The following is a 17,915-nucleotide window of genomic DNA, read 5'->3' on the forward strand; positions in this document are numbered from 1 at the left end:
TGCCTGACTTATCTAATTGCCTTCTATGACGAGATAACTGGCTCTGTGGATGAGGGGAAAGCAGTAGACATGTTGTTCCTTGACTTTAGCAAAGCTTTTGACACGGTCTCCCACAGTATTCTTGCCAGCAAGTTAAAGAAGTATGGGCTGGATGAATGGACTATAAGGTGGACAGAAAGCTGGCTAGATTGTCGGACTCAACAGGTAGTGATCAATGGCTCCATGTCTAGTTGGCAGCCGGTATCAAGTGGAGTGCCCCAAGGGTCGGTCCTCGAGCCAGTTTTATTCAATATCTTCATAAATGATCTGGAGGATGGTGTGGATTGCACCCTCAGCAAGTTTGCAGATGACACTAAACTGGGAGGAGAGGTAGATATGCTGAAGAGTAGGGATAGGATACAGAGGGTCCTAGACAAATGAGAGGATTGGGCCAAAAGAAATCTGATGAGGTTCAACAAGGACAAGTGCAGAGTCCTGCACTTAGGACGGAAGAATCCCATGCACCACTACAGACTAGGGACCGAATGGCTCGGCAGCAGTTCTGCAGAAAAGGACCTAGAGGTTACAGTGGATGAGAAGCTGGATGTGAGTCAACAGTGTGCCCTTGTTGCCAAGAAGGCCAATGGCATTTTGGGCTGTATAAGTAGGGGCATTGCCAGCAGATCGAGGGACGTGATCGTTCCCCTCTATTCAACATTGGTGAGGCCTCACCTGGAGTACTGTGTCCAGTTTTGGGCCCCACACTACAAGAAGGATGTGGAAAAATTGGAAAACGTCCAGCAGAGGGCAACAAAAATGATTAGGGGACTGGAACACATGACTTATGAGGAGAGGCTGAGGGAACTGGGATTGTTTAGTCTGCGGAAGAGAAGAATGAGGGGGGATTTGATAGCTGCTTTCAACTACCTGAAAGGGGGTTCCAAAGAGGATGGATCTAGACTGTTCTCAGTGGTAGCAGATGAGACCATTACTCCTTGTTCTGTCAAGTTGCAGTGGGGGAGGTTTAGGTTGGATATTAGGAAAAACTTTTTCACTAGGAGGGTGGTGAAACAGTGGAATGCGTTACCTAGGGAGGTGGTGGAATCTCCTTCCTTAGAAGTTTTTAAGGTCAGGCTTGACAAAGGCCTGGCTGCGATGATTTAGTTGGGGATTGGTCCTGCTTTGAGCATGGGGTTGGACTAGATGACCTCCTGAGGTCCCTTCCAACCCTGATATTCTATGGCCTACCTTTCCACTCAGCATGTGCTACCAACTGCCACCATCTCAGCACCTAGAATCTTCCAGGTAGTTCCTCCTTGACTTCAGTCAACAAGGAGTCTTTCAACAAGGAGTCTTCCAACAGGTAGTACATCCAACTTTTGCATCAGTTGTTGCTGCTTTTATTCTCATCAAACCTCCCTTCCCCCACATTTGTCTCTCTGGGTCTTCTCTTTTGTTGACCAGCCTGCCAGTCAGTTAAGTCAACTCATAATAAATATTTTGGTCTCTACTGTGTTTCAGTGCTCTGAGTTGTTGATTTAAAGAACTAATAGATGTGACCTTTCTAATTTCAACTGCATTATTCAACTCAGAGAACATCATGCTTCAAGTGCTTGTGTGTCTCTCTTCATATTCCACTCTTGCACCTTATATGCTTGAACAGAGACATTTAGGTAGCAGTGTCATTTGGGGCCTGGCATGCTCCCTCAGTGTCCTCATGCCCCAGATTGAAGGCATGAAGGTCAGAGTGGCCCAACCACCACTCAGTTCTTTCTCACCAGCTGTGGCTGCAAGCCAGAGCTATTCAGTGTTTGTGTCTTGATATTGTCTCCGAAATTATTTACCTTACACAATGTAGATAGTTGCCAATCCCCAGCATTGGAAGAGGGAAGCTCATTTGAAATATTGCGCTTATTTGTAGTTTTGTAACTGGTAAATAGATGCCAAGGTAAATAACACCTAATATTACTTCCTATATGGTGACAATTTGAAATTAATCAGCAGAGGTAGCTGACCTGTTTTACAGATAAGTACCTCTTGACTCTCAAAGGAGTACGATTTAAGGCATGACAAGCAATCACACAGACAGAAAATCTAAGTGGCCACACCTTGTGAATAGTGTTAACTCCCTTGACAGAAGTATGAAACAGGCCAGGTGTACATCAAGCTACCAGCTGCGGCAGAGACAGAAAATATCAGGCTCCCTCCTATGGGGCCTCAGCTGCACTAGCAAAAGGCAGGGACAGCTCTCCCCCCTTCGGCTAGTGGACCCAGGTGTTTGCCTGGATAGCCCGGAGTAGAACCACGCTGTGCCTGCTCCATGGGGGGCCTGAACCCATGGAAGCTGGCCCTGACACCACCCTGTTGGAATTATTTGAAAGTAATATTATTAGGGGAGATGGGACACTAATTTTAAGCAGAAATTCTTTTATTAAGCCCACAGCCCAAATGGTATTTTAAACAATGGCTCTGACCTTAACCAGGGTTCTTAAACTGTGGGTTGGGACTGTGTTTTAATGGGGTCACCAGAGCTGGTTTAGACTTGCTAGGGCCAAAGCCTAAGCCCCACCATACAGGGCAGAAGCTGAAGCTGGAGGGCTTCAGCCCTGGACAGCAGGGCTCAGGTTACCAGACCCCTGTCTGGGGGCTGAAGCTCTTGGGCTTTGCCTACTCCCATGGCACTGGAGTAGAGTCAGGGAGAGGCACCAAGCCCGGTGACTGTAGCGCTTTCCTGGGCCCGTTACTTTATCCCGCCCCCCCGAAACATGGCTCCCACGGTGTCCTGCCGTTGCGGGCTGGCCGGGCCCGGGCCCCAGCCCCAAGGCGCGCACCAAGCTCGTTGTCTTCTCTCAACCACATTTACGCCCGCGTTAATCACCCCCACAGCCCCCTCCTCGGGCGGGGAGCGGCCGCCAAGGGCTGCTGCGGCCTGCGCACGGGGCCTGGGTCCGAGCCGGGCGCTGCCCCCAGGCTGGGCGAGGGCAGCAGCAATTTCCGTGGGTAGAAAGCGGAGACCGAGCGCTACGAAGCCCCCGAGGCAGTGATTAACTGCAGAAGTAACCACGGTAACGGCCCCACCTCTTCTTCCCACCTGGGGCTGCCCTCTCAGCCCGTCTCCTTCTAATGGCGTTTTCGCCGTCACCTGGGCTCCCTCGCTCTTCATTGGCTGCGCTCCGAGATCTCACTATGCTCACTCCATCCCTGCTACCAATCATCATCGGGTGGGACCGCTCTGCCCCCCCCACCCGCCTCACGCCTGACGGGCACCGGTTCCCGCCCGGGAGCCAATCAAAGCGGCGCAGGGGTGTTGTGCGGCCAATGGGAGAGCGCGGAGCGGCTGGTGCTGTTGTTGATGGGTGAGAAGCGGGTGAGGTGAGTGCGTGAGGGGTAGCGGCTGGTGCTGGTGCTGTGCAGTGCAGTGCAGGTGAGTGAGGGGCTGGGCGGCCTGGGCTGGGGTCTCAAGGCTGGGGTGCTGGGCTTTGCCACTCCGGTCTCCTGGCAGCGGGAGGAGCTCACTGTGTCCGGCGCCCCTCGCCCGGGGCTGGGCGCTGTTCGGAGGCCGGCTGCCTTGCCCTGTTGCTGGCAAGCTTTTAATTTTGTCCAAGAGTCAGAACAGATTTGATTGTGAAAATTGCTCGTGTCAGAACCACCTACCGAGCCAGTCACCAGACGTGTAGCCATGCTGCAATAAAAAGGGGGGGGGGGGCATCCTTACAATTAACCCCTAAGCCAGCGATACTCTGTCCCCACTGCAAGGCTCTTCCTAGCGCATGATGTTAAAACACTGTGATTTTTAGTTGTTTTTAACCATTCAGGGTGTTTTTACCATGTAGTTAACCAGTTGTAGTTGATAAAAATAATACTTGGTTAGCTATTTTACTATGAAAATAACGTGTGTGTGTGTGTGTTAGTTAAACTCCCCTGTCATTGGAATATATAGTACTACAGTAAATCAAACTATGAATTCACATTACTGTGTCTCTTCTGGGTGTTGTTGATTGTTAATTTGGCTCTTGAACCACTTAGACCTGAGTATCTGCCCTAAACTGTTTCATCCTTTGACTATAAAAGAAAAGATATCATGCCTTGGGATCTAGTGAGTATAGTACATCCTAACTTAACATATGGGTTGTTTTGCCATTGGATTCTAAATTGTATATATTGTTTGGCCTCTGATAAGTAAGTAATCTTGCAGTTTGAATAATTTTGTTCTGCTGTGGGGAAATACACACTGTGTTTGCAGTAACATGTACGATCCTTGTGTTTAGGAGTCAAACTATTTAATAGTTTTAAGCAAGTAATTTTTCCATTACATGCCGTGCTTAAACTTGTTACCCAAAACATTACCCATGGAGATTTTCATTTTTTTTAATAGTTTAAAATATCAAGTTTTTACTGACAAAATTTGGCCAAATATCAGGGGGGAGAGGGAAGGTTTTTCAACAAAATCAAAAGTTCTTGAGGAAGCCAGTATACTTTCCATGAAAATTCTTATTTAATCAAACCCCTAGTTTTTTCCCAAGAAAATTTGATAGAAAGTTGTTGACCCAGACTACTCAGTAGTCTGAAGAAATTCACCTGTACGTAACTACAAAAAGTTCTACTTTTAGTATACTGAACATTTTTTATCAACCTCCCTAACTGCTATTTTACTTACCAGGGTGTTTTCTTAGAGGAATGGTTTAAGATTGAAATAATAATCCGTTGCTTTACTCAACATTTGAAAAGAAGCCTCCTTGCTCAGTGAATGAATAGAATTTTATAATGGTGATTGATATCAGTGTTACACTTCTAAAATAATTAAGAGTTTATGATGATAGACGTTTAGGTACAGATTCTCTGAAGGGGCTTGCCACCAAGCCAGTTATTAGAAACATTTGGATTCAGGGGCATACATAGCAATTTACATTTGAAAAAAGGGTAAACAGTGAAGTGGCAAAATCTGTAGATGATCCAAAACTACTAAAAATAGTTAAATCCCAGGCAGACTGCAAAGAGCTACAAAAGTATCTCTCAAAACTGGGCGACTGGGCAACAAAATGGCAGATGAAATTCAATGTTGATAAATGCAAAGTAATTCACATTAGAAAACATAATCCTAATTATACATATAAAATGATGGGGTCTAAATTAGCTGTTACCACTCAAGAAAGAGATCTTGGAATCATTGTGGATATTTCTCTGAAAACACCCACTTAATCTTCAGCGGCAGTCAAAAAAGCAAACAGAATCATTAAGAAAGGGATAGATAATAAGATAGAAAATATCATATTGCCTCTATATAAATCCTATGGTATGCCCGCATCTTGAATACTGCGTGCAGATGTGGCCACCCTATCTCAAAAAAGATATATTAGAATTGGAAAAGGTTCAGAAAAGGGCACCAAAAATGATTAGGGGTATGGAATGGCTTCCATTTGAGGAGAGATTAATAAGACTGGGATTTTCAGCTTGAAAAGAGATGACTAAATGGGAATATGCTAGAGGTCTATAAAATCATGACAAGTGTGGAGAAAGTAAATAAGGAAGTGTTATTTACTCATAACACATGAACTAGGGGTCACTAATATAAATTAATAGGCAGCAGGTTTTAAACAAATGGAAGTATTTCTTCACACAATGCGCAGTCAGCCTATGCAACTTCTTGCCAGAGGATCTTGTAGAGGCCAAGACTAGAACAGGGTTCAAAAAAGAACGAGATAAATTCATGGAGGATAGGTCCATCAATGGCTATTAGCCAGGATGGGCAGGGATGGTATCCCTAGCGTCTGTTTGCCGGAAGCTGGGAATGGGCAACAGGGAATGGATTGTTTGATGATTACCTGTTCTGTTCAGTCCCTCTGGGGAATCTGGCATTGGCCACTGTTGGAAGACAGGATATTGGGCTAGATGGACCGTTGTTCTGAGCCAGTATGGCCGTTCTTACGTTGACCACTTTTGGAGGGGCTGGAGGAGCTCTGTGACCCTGCCGATTATTGGGGAGAGCCCATGCCTCTGCTTGCCCTCCCTTGTGCACTCCCCTGTTTGAGTTTATCCTTTAGCCCTCTACTCACTTGATCTGATTTCAGTTTAACTGTAGGATTAAACCTGTTGATTCTGTTTACATCATAGTTTTGTGCTTTTCTAAAGTACAATGTATTTTTACAGTGTCCTTCTTAACCCTTTAATGTAACCTTTTTTTTTTTAATTGAAGTAGATGGCTGTTTGAACAGCATCAATTTGTCAGTAACAAATTCAATTTTACCTTTTAAAATTTATAGGCTGTTTCTAGAATTCTGCAGAGCAACTGCAAGTGTGAAGTTTTTTATATTTGAACAATGGCAGTGAATGAGAGTGTTGACATCCTGAACTCCGCTTACCTGGCTGTGGAATACATCGACTCTTTCTTGCCTGACAATCCACTGCAGCAACCATTTAAAAATGCTTGGAACTATATGCTGGACAATTACACCAAGTTCCAGATTGCAACATGGGGATCACTCATAGTTCATGAACTTTCCTACTTTTTGCTCTGTCTACCTGGATTTATATTTCAGTTTATACCTTATATGCAAAAGTATAAAATTCAGCAGGTAAGACAAAGAATTTTGAATTGCACAGGTTTCTGGTTGCTTTGTTTTATGTACAAATTATGTGATATTCTAACTTCGTATTTTACAAATGGTCAGGAATCGTAGAATGTAGAAACATCTGTTCTTGATGTGCTAGTCTATATATTTTATGGGAGGCTCTCACACCTCACTTCCACCTATATAAAGCCACAGGTTATTGGGGTTGGTGATGGAACTCCTTCAGCTTTGTGGGAGGGGAAGGGATCCATTGTTCTCAAAGTGAATGCAAAGGACAACTTTGCAGCACAGCCTCTTCAATCACTGTTCCGTTACACCAAGTGGAATAGAGGCTACATACCTGTGTGTGGAAGATTTTGGCTCTTGGCTAAGTATAAATCTGGATCCTGTAGCCCAGTGATACTCAGACTTCAAGGGTTCAGGAACCAAAATAGTGATCAAAGTGATCAACATTACCCAAAAGAGCCACAGTAGTATGAATTGATTGTTTCATTTACTATAGTACTGTAGCGTACTAGATTTAAACAGTCTGACAGAGGAAATATTTAGTTTTTATATGTAAAGTGTATGTATATATCGTCTCAGCAAATAAGTTTAATAACTTAGCGCAAGTTGATAACATTGGTTAATAATCAGGAAGCTTTTACTGTTGGCTAATAACTTTAATATCGTGCTGCAAAGAACTGCAGGAGACATATTAAAGAGCCATTTGCACAGTCAATATCACTGCTGTAAACCTCTCCCCTGCCCTAGTACTCCCATATGTTGGCTTCTTAAGTGCCAAGATGGGGGCCACACCTCGGGCCTTCCCTGCAGGACATCTCCACCCACATCGCCTTGAAGAGGCAATGCAAAGTTTCTGTAATACAGAAAACACTGAGCAAGCTGTCCACACTGAGTGAATTTCATTCCATAATACAGGTAATCTGCCCATCCAGTGCAACCTGGTGATTGTTTTCCCCACTTGCCTGACTTACATGTTCATATTAAGGACTGGATTTAAAATCAAACTTGTTCTATAACAGTGAGTGTTGAAAAATTCTTGTGAAACTTAAGTATATAAATGCTTACATAATTTGGTTGGAAAATATTAAGTAAATATAGATGTCATAGCTGTGACTGTTAAATGGGATGATCTATCCCACACATCCTTGCAACAGACTTTAATCCCCAGCATCTCTTTGTATCCTTGCATTTGTCTGTGTGTGTGTGTGTAATGAAAATGTAGTGGAGAAGTGCATATGGTATAGTTTTTATCTGAATGAGTCTTGGATAATAACTCTCTTGCAAGTGGTGAAAGTCATCCATGAGTTTTGTATGACTGCAATGCGAACAAGTGCTAATGAATACTTATTTTATTGTCACTTTATAGAAAAGCTGTTTAGGAGAACTTGGAAGTTACATTTAAAAAAATAAAATAATGAATTGGAATGATTTGTGGCCAAATCCCTGTAAAATCAGGTTGCTTTAGTTAATTTTAATTTTGGTCACTAATGTGACCTACCTTTAAAGCTTATAGGATAGAAAAAACAATACAACACAAAGGAATTTGTATTAAAAAGAAAATAATTACAACTTGAGATATGATATAAACCCAAATTCCACCCTCAGAAATACACTGACTTGTCATCACCCTGAACTGTACTGCCCTGCCTCTGCTCTTTCCCAATCTGCCTGTATCCTTTGACACCCCCCTCCTCCCCCCAAACAGTTCTCTCTTCAGTCCCTTTTGGTACCTTCCTCTCACATCTATTTTCTATCTACCAGCCAATAGAAACTGCTTAGGAACCTACTTTCCAGGTGATTGAAAACTGAGACTGTAGAATTTGAGTTGGGCTGACCATACTTTCTTTGGAGGCACAAAAGGGTCTTTTAACAATCATTTCAGTCTAACACGAGATTAAAATAATCTCATGTTTAGTCACTGAGACTTTATTAGGTTAATTGAAAGCTGAGTTGCAAATGGGAGAAAAATAACTTGCCAGTTTACTGACATATGTAAGAAGCAGAGAATGGTTTCACACTTTTTTAAATAATATAAAAATTATTGGGTTTGCCTTCACCTCCACACCAAGGGTGACCAGACAGCAAGTGTGAAAAATTGGGAGAGAGGGTGAGGGGTTGCAGGGGGGTAATAGAAGCCTATAAAAGAAAGAAAAAACCCAAACATCAGGACTGTCCCTATAAAATCGGGACATCTGGTCACCCTATCCACACCCATTCTCCAGCAAAACTGGCAATCTCTTTTTATGTGGTTTAGGAATTTTCGCAGTCCTTAAATTGGTGGGATCCTAAATTTTAGGTGATTTTTTCTCCCCCCCCCCCCCCCGTCCCCAAGTTAATGTAGTGATAGAGTTAAATAGATGTCAACAAAAACAAATAGTTTCACTTAAGTCGTTCATCTCAGTCAGTTCTCACTTGACAGATGCTGTGATGTCATCCTGCTAGCTCTCCAGTGGCCCATAATCTTCCAGGGTAGACAAGACCTGATTTGTTTTTCTTTCTTTTATGAAGGTAAAAAGAATTCTTGGAAACTCCACTTTCTTTCAGGCTTTTGCTTCTTGTTTATGCTTTTTTCAGGTCACCTAATTAATCCATCAGTCTGTTCGTTTGCACCTCTTTCTTTATAATGTGACGAGTTGACTTAAACTCACTAAAAGAGTGAAAATCACCTAGGATGTAGTGGATCCTTAACTTACTGCATATGTACTTCTGACACCTAAAAATATGATTGTATGTTATGTAACAAATGTGACCACCTAAGATTTTACAATTCTCACTTGTTATGCACACACAGACTACTTAGAACTACTTGGTGGTCAGAACTTTCTCCAAAAGCACAGACCCCTACTACTGAGCAAAGGAAAATATTTATCAGCTTTTAGCAATACAGTATATATCAAACACAGTTGAACAGGTCTATCCAGTAGAGATCAGTGGTAGACCTAAAGACTAGCTAGTTCATTACAGCACTACGTGTCTGTAATACTAAAGCATAGCTTGGCAAAGTAGGAAATTCAGTGAATGCTTTTTTTTTTTTTTCTTTTGTAGCTTGAAGCCAAATCTTCAGAATTACTTTCTGTACTTCTGCAATGATATTGCATACTAGGACTGATGGTTGGAAATTTCTTTTTCCTAGGATAAACCAGAAACGTGGGAGAAGCAGTGGAAGTGTTTAAAAACGCTTCTCTTCAATCACTTCTGTATTCAGCTTCCTCTGATATGTGGTACCTACTATTTCACAGAGTACTTCAATATCCCTTATGACTGGGAAAGGATGCCAAGATGGTAGGTAGAAACCATTGAAATGTTATTTGTACTTCTGTTTTAACTCTCTGTTGGAAGAACCGATGACAGTACCTGTGAAATGTTCCCAGCTGCTAGGGAACTTAGTGTGCTGCACAGTCATTTGATTGTTTTGAATGAATGTGTAATTCATAGACCCAATCTTGTTCTCACCTGAAGTTTATCCAGTTGCAATAATGGAACCAGGCTAGGGTCCTATATTTGATATTGTGCCTAATGCCTGCAATGTTGTTCAAATCCCGGAGAGGGAGGATTTGAAAAACTAAATCCAAAAAGGGATACAGTGTGGCTGGAAGTTAAGACACCATCTGTGGGCTCGTGAGCACCCTTGTATATGCAAGTGTCTAATGTTTTTTGAGCCATCTGGTTCATTTCCAGAAATAACATGATGAAGCGTTACCCACATACTGTATTATGTACCTCAGGAAAGAGACTGTACCATGTGCACACTCTTCTGTCTGCAAACTAATACATATTTAAATCGCAAACCTTATGTTTTTTAAGTGCCTCTTTTACTAGTTTTAGTGTCAGGAGAAATATTACATACAGTAATTTTCTATATTTTTTTACAATAGATGGCCAATTTCTTGCAGGGTACTAAGTTATCTCCTTTCTAGTGCTAATGCTGCTTTTTTTTTTTTTCTTTATATAACTGCAGTGTGTTAATATACAGGTGTGTGTTAGTGTGAGAGTGCACACGCGTGTCAATGGCCAAACTAAGAAGCTTGCAGTATTGCATATTGACTCATTTAACAGCTCTTCCATTGATCTGCTGACACATACCACTGAGTATAGTACTTAAAATGGTACATATATTATGTTTTGTTAGCAAATATATGTACAATTTTAGGTACTATATTCAGTGGTATTTGTCAGTAGTAGATCAATAAAAGAGCTGTTAACAGCATATGCATGTGCTCATAGTGCATATTATGTGATTATTAACTGTACTTAAAGTTAAATGTACATCCCAAGTTTCCAGAGCCTTTCCCTGCGCATACATCCTGGATTTGGCCTGTTAGCAAAGAGAAATTCTATTTCTTTCATATATTTTAATCTTGCTATAGCTAACAATATATATATTTATTTTTTTTAAAGGTACATGCTACTTGCCCAGTGTTTTGGATGTGCAGTGATTGAGGATGCCTGGCACTATTTCTTGCATAGACTCTTGCATCACAAGAGAATATACAAGTACATCCATAAAGTTCATCATGAGTTCATAGTATGTACTACTTTAATGATTTCAACCTTATGTGTTCAATATAACCAGGATGCTTACAATAAACACTGTATTAATCAAGCATATTTAAATAGATCTTGCGTCCCTTTGGAAATAGGGAGAACAGCCAATCTTACAAAATATTTTACACCTAGCTAGTTTTTTCTTATATCCATTACCCTAGTATTTGTAACTGTGTTTAAACGACTTCTGGGTGGTTCCATAACTATTAAATTAACCCAGATATCATAGATCTAACAGAACATGTCTTGTAACAACTCTTTGTCTCTTCTCTCCCTTTCACTCAAATGGCAGCCGTGTTCTGATACCTACCTTTTAGCATCTGACTGTCAGGATGGTGACTGTCAAATTGACAGTATGCCATTAAATACAACAATCACATTTGTTAGAAGATTTGTAGCCTGTTATAAGTTTAACTAAGATTATAGTTATCTTTATAATTACTATGCCATAATCTTTATTGTACGGTAAGATTACTATAGCTGCAAGGTTGGTTTGGGCAATTAACATTCTAAATATAGTCACTTTAATTGTTTGTCTTGTACAGTCCTAAAAAGATCCTTATAATAAACAGCAGTAGGGCCACAAAAAACCTTATACACTCTTAAGGATTTAAAAAAAAAAAAAAGTGTTCAGGACATACTAATTAAAAAGAGCTTCATTCCAAAAGTAGTCTTAAAAAATTCAAGTTGACAGTGTTCTTCTTCAAAACTGTTTTTAGTGTTGTATTTCCTGAACTTGGATGTGGTGAATTAGTATATTTTATATAGCATTCTCATTTTGTAAGGATGTTTCAGGACAACCAACTAGGTCCACAGGTTACCTTATGAACTTAGCAAACAGACAACCACTGTTTGGTGTAGCAGACAATAGCCACTTGCGAACTCCAGGTTCGAATCCAAGGAACAGGTTTATAGATTCATAGATATTAAGGTCAGAAGGGACAATTATGATCATCTAATCTGACCTGCACAATGCAGGCCACAGAATCTTACCCGCCCACTCCTGCAATAAACTTCTCACCTATGTCTGAGCTATTGAAGTCCTCAAATCATGGTTTAAAGACTTCAAGGAGCAGAGAATCCTCCAGCAAGTCACCTATGACCCATGCTACAGAGGAAGGCGAAAAACCTCCAGGGCCTCTTCCAATCTGCCCTGGAGGAAAATTCCTTCCCGACCCCAAATATGGCGATCAGCTGAACCCTAAGCATATGGGCAAGATTCACCAGCCAGATACCCAGGAAAGAATTCTCTGTAGTAACTCAGATCCCACCCCATCTAACATCCCATCACAGGCCATTGGGCCTAATTACCATGAATATTTAAAGATCAGTTTATTTATTTCAGCATCAGTGCAGAATGCCACACCCAGTGATCAGTTAGGGGTGATAGGACAATGAATTGGCTGCATGTACACAAACACAAGGCTGTACATAAACAAAGACAAACACTTAAGTCTCGGTGCTTTTTTTTGTACCCAGGATGGCATCCTACTTTTATCAACACCCTATTCTGATTTGTTATATAATAATTTATGACCAAATATGAAATTCTGCATTACACAACAGGTTATATAACATTTATCTACTTATTAGCAGTAACAAAGCTATTAATTTTATTGTTTGAGAGGGAGTTTGGGGACTCTGCTTTTTTATCCTTATTATATCTGGCAGGTCTACTGTACCCAAACCTGGGACAGTCCAAAAACTGAACAGGATATCTAGTAAGCCAAAAAGGCTGTGTCTACACTTTTTACTTCCAAAAAGGTTATTCAAAGGTCTTATTAACTGCACTAGGCCAACAGTTATATTGCTTATATGATACTGTCTAATATGTGATGTATATGATCCTTTAAATACTCTTAGGCCCTTACCGTCTTACCTATGGTAAGATCACCTATTCACTGTTTCACTTCCTTACTTTAGACCTCGTTGGTCTCTAAGGGACAAAAAGGGGTCCACATTCTTCCTTTGAGAACTGCTTTGATTTCACGTTACTGATTCTGGTTGGCAGTTGTCAAATCACAGTTTTGATCTAGCAATACATTATGAATAATGTTATTAATATTACAAGCTGAAGCACTATTAATAGATACAAATTTATATGAACTCATGTATTCCTGTGTTGTGGAAGGTATTTAAAAATTTTAAGGCTTTCACAAAAACTTGCTGTAATTGCCATAATGAGATCCTTTGATTTTACTACTAATTTCTGGTTCAGGGAAGTTGATAATGGCCAGGGAAATGGGGAAACATGTTTCCTACCATTCGTAACTAATATATAGAAATGGCAAGCTTTCTTTTATTTATTTGCAAGGTTGTCATCACTGTAGTATTGGAGTGACTCAAAACCATCAGTGGTTTTTGTCCTTCCCACTGAGGTAAGGGAACACTCCTGGGGGACTGAAGCACTTGATCATGTGCCCCTGTATAGCCAGTGGATGAACCAGGGATTGAACCCCAGTCTCTTGAGTGCCCTGTCTGCAAGACCATCCTATTTACAGTTATCTGTGTTCTAAACTGGTCTGACTCTTGAGTGTGTTGACATACTACAGAAAAGTGCTTACTGTGTGTGTTTTTGTTTTCCTCCCAGTCTCCATTTGGGATGCAAGCAGAGTATGCACATCCCCTGGAAACGCTTATCCTTGGAACTGGTTTTTTCATTGGCATTATTGTTTTCTGTAACCATATGATTCTTCTGTGGGCCTGGGTAATATGTCGCTTAATGGAAACCATTGATGTACACAGGTAAAATCCTCTCATTCAGTGTTAGTGATTTTTCCATACTCGGCTCTTCCACCTATCTTTGTGCTAGTATATATGATACTAGGAGGCTCTTTACCACACTACAAATAGAAGTCCACACATAGTGTACAACAGCCAGAGGAGGATTGTAGTGCTTCTTTCATTTCAGTATTATAGTTGGCCATTTATCCTTTTCAAAATAATAATTGTTGTTCTGTTTTGGCAATGTTAATAACAACTCCTTGGGTGGGGAAATAGGGCTCTCACTAAAACAACTTCAGAAAGCATCTACTAGAAACACAGTTTGTGAGATTAGTGGCAGGATTATACATTTTGTGATCTCAGTTTTTAGGAAAGGTAAATCTCTGACACCAGTGAAGCTCTCAAGATTGAACTTAGAGCCTGAGAGAGAACGTTGGATATTTAGTACACAAATTACCTAATGTTTGCTAACATATGAAATAAGTGAGGTTTTATTTTACTAAAATGGAGGGGGACCTCAAGGTAGTATATCTTAAACTTCTCTGTCAATAGGCTTGCCTGTGCAGAAAGGCTTGTCTTGAAGAACCAATGCTTGCTTAACCTAAGGGGTCCCAGTTCAGCTCCCAGGAAAAATTGCCTGTAGGTGGTGGTCCATAATGACAGTCTACATTTTCCTAAATCTTCTGTGGGGCTTGGAGAGCAATCTTTACTTGTTTTTAATTAACCTAATCTCAATGTAGTAATATACTTACAGGCAAGAACTAAAAGATCAAGAATGGTATAAAATATTATAGGTTAGAACAGTGACCCATTCTTCAGGTGGTCAAATAGCTTCATTTTGTATCAATTTTAACATTTTCTGTGATTTTTTACTTCACTTCCATTTGAGGGAAGCTGTTGTTATATGCCTTATGAACTGAGGAATGCAACACTACAGCAGCGTAAATAAAATGGATGAAACTAAATCGAAGTAGTGCATTTCAATGTGAACAGCAGATTAGAAGCCACAACTGTCAGTGGACATTTTTCCCGAAGTGGTCACACTAACAGGCATGGGATGACAGGAATATTATAGCAAAATCAAATCTAGACACTATCTTGCCACTAGGTGGAGTAAGATGCTTTCTAGTCCAACAAAATGAGAACATGTTGAAATCCTTTAATGTCATTTCCCTTTCCTTTCTGTAGTACTACTTAAATGTTGAGATTTTTAGCTACATTTAATGTGTTTCTCAACCTGGTACTGTACATTCTGGCTCAGATGCCACACAAGACTTTCTTCTATATTCATCATTGTAGTGATGTTTTGGCTTTCATTTTTCAGTCTGCCTTTTTTAAATTAAGTGTTGATTTGGAAATGGAGTAGATAGATAATGGCATCCAACTTTACAGAATCTTAAGCATTCCAGGTCCATAGGTATTCTACAGTCTCTAGTTTTAGTGCTATGGCCCTAATAGATGGGTGTATCTCTGTATTACAGTGGAATAAATTTCTTCATGCAACTATTTCAGAGTTTTTAACTGTAGTTGATAGTCAATATTTTAATTTTAGCAGAATACTGAAAACCAAGAAGTAATCAGTGGTGCCTGGCTTTGTTTGTTTGTATGTTTGTTTTTGTTTATAAACAAAATGTTAAAAACATTATGGTTCAGTATTTTAATTCTGTTTTTGTTTTTTCTCTCTAGTGGCTACGATATTCCTCTAAACCCCCTGCATCTAGTTCCCTTCTATGCTGGGGCTCGTTTTCATGATTTCCATCACATGAATTTTATTGGCAACTATGCTTCAACCTTCACATGGTGGGATAGAATCTTTGGTACAGATTATCAGTATGTTTCATATCAAGAGAAAGAGAAGAATCAAGAATTGTTGACAGAAAAAAAGTCCAACTAAATTTCCCATTTAACCTCCCACAGACAAACTGTTTCCATCTTTCTTTTGGGCTCAAACTTGTAATTAACACGTGATCACAAATTAAAGCAATATTTTGCTTTTCTTAAAAGCAAAAGTTAAGCATATACCTTGTCCCTTGGCTACTAAGTGGTAGGGGAAATCATTAATTACATTGCAATATCTTCCTAATGGGAATGCTTTCTATTTTATACACAACTCTAAAGTATATATGCAGTACTTAAAGATAAATTTAAAAATTACATAGGTGACTTGAAAGTTTTTTGTCATCTGTTGCAAGAATTTTATTAAACTTTTTAAAGTATCTATAATGCCCTATTTGGATTCATGTAGAATTATGTACATTATAATATACTGAAATTGGACTTCATTTTTAAAAAAAATTATATATATTCTTAAATTTGTAATACAAATACAGCAACCCTATTAAAACTGTGGTACTATATTTAAACCTGGAGCAAATGGGCAGAATTTGCTTTAGGAACCAAAATACCATCAGTTGATAAGGAGCTTAGACCAGCCATTTGCACACTAAATAATGCAAACTATTAATTCCAGAAGAGCTGGCTATATGTTTAGAAACATTCCTGACATGGGTGTAGAACATTTTAGATAAGATTAGAAAAGGGTGGTTTTGTTTTTACTTGAAGCCTTTTTTGCTGCTCTTTAAGTTACTTTGTCAGTGTTCTTAGCATTTACATTACATTTCCTTCTGTGTGTTGTAATTTGCTAAACTGACTTGTTGCTAGATTTGCACTTGTGGATTACAAAATACAATAAATGTGTTGATTTGGCATCGTGTGTATGTCATTGTGTATCTTCCATATTTTTAATGTAAAGCAAATGAGGAATTACCCTAGATTGCCACTCACTTTCAAAATATATGAGCAGAGTTAATTCTAAAATTAATTGACTCAAGCAGTATAGGGTAACGATTTTAGAATACATCTGAGGAACTATCTACACTATAATAACTGGGGGACTTGGGACTTGTACAAAATTATTGTCCCCTAACATAGTTAACACACTTATCTTGTAGTGTATATGGACCTAACTTTTTCCCAAGCAAGGCTACAGCTTTGGAAAACTAAGGCTGCAGCTTAGTTCAGGGACAGAATATGGTTAGGTCTACCATAGAACCTAGAGTTCAAAACACCAGAGTTACGAACTGACCAGTCAGCCACACATCTCATTTGGAACTGGAAGTACACAATCAGGCAGCAGCAAAGACGGGGGGGGGGGAGGGGGGAAACAAATACAGAACAGTACTGTGTTTAAACGTAAACTACTAAATACAGCTCTGAAACTTTTTTCCTTTTTTTTAAAGTCAGTTTTCAGTTGTTAACTTCTAAGTGAACAACCATAAAGTTTTGTTCAGTTACAAACATTTCAGAGTTACAAACAACCTCCATTCCCAACGTGTTTGTAACACTGAGGTTCTACTGTACCTTATACAGCACACAGAACCAATATTTTTTCAGTGGTGGTGGTTATATCCATCTAAATATTTAGATATGCCACCCCAATGCTCTCCCACAAGAAGAGAACCATGGAACTAGTCTCTTAAGAATTAAATGCAAAAGTCTTTTGACTTAGATTTTCCTCTTTTTATTTTTTCCCACACAGACAAAACAGTCAAAACCCTTATAAACTAATTAAGCTAATCTACAGGCCAGGCAGGGAGAGACAGAAACAGATTTAAAAATAGAAATCAATATTTGGAAGATTCTCTGATGCTATAAGTGGCAGAGGCATATAAATACATAGCATAACTGTTGTTGTACTCCAGAAGAAATGCTTCCAATTCCTTTGTCCTCTCACCTCCCCCCCCCCGTTCTTTTTTAAGGGGAAAAAATGCTAACTTGCTAAATTTAGCTGACCACACACAAGGTTCTCAGTAAAGGGACATGTCTTGGAAATAGCTCTCAAAAGACTTGTTTCCAGGCTCTTAAGATACTTGCTGTACACTTTTTCTCTCTGGCCAACACCCAACTGTGCTTAGGGATTGAAGGCATATCTACGCAAGCACTTTTTGTGCAGCAAGCTGCGGTGTAAATCTATAATACTGCAGCTTGCTGCATGCCAACTGTCTGGATCCTGCTGATGCACACTAAAAGTTCTTGTGTGCATTGAGCTACTGCTGTTTCATCCTTCATAGTGGGGTTTGTGCCCTTGCGGAG

The 17,915-nt window shown here is 40.0% G+C and overlaps 1 protein-coding gene across 1 annotated transcript; it reads left to right on the plus strand.

Annotated features, from left to right (window-relative positions):
• Positions 1-3,299: 3,299 nt before the first annotated feature.
• MSMO1 (methylsterol monooxygenase 1) lies at positions 3,300-16,515 on the plus strand. The gene is made up of 6 exons (XM_074950057.1): positions 3,300-3,403; positions 6,240-6,551; positions 9,688-9,836; positions 10,953-11,079; positions 13,690-13,844; positions 15,510-16,515. Exons 2-6 carry the CDS (start codon positions 6,297-6,299, stop codon positions 15,715-15,717), a joined length of 894 nt encoding a protein of 297 aa, XP_074806158.1. The 5' UTR covers positions 3,300-3,403; positions 6,240-6,296; the 3' UTR covers positions 15,718-16,515.
• Positions 16,516-17,915: the final 1,400 nt, after the last annotated feature.

Source organism: Natator depressus, chromosome 4 (genome assembly GCF_965152275.1).
Source record: "Natator depressus isolate rNatDep1 chromosome 4, rNatDep2.hap1, whole genome shotgun sequence".
In the NCBI taxonomy this organism is placed as follows: Eukaryota; Metazoa; Chordata; order Testudines; family Cheloniidae; genus Natator; species Natator depressus.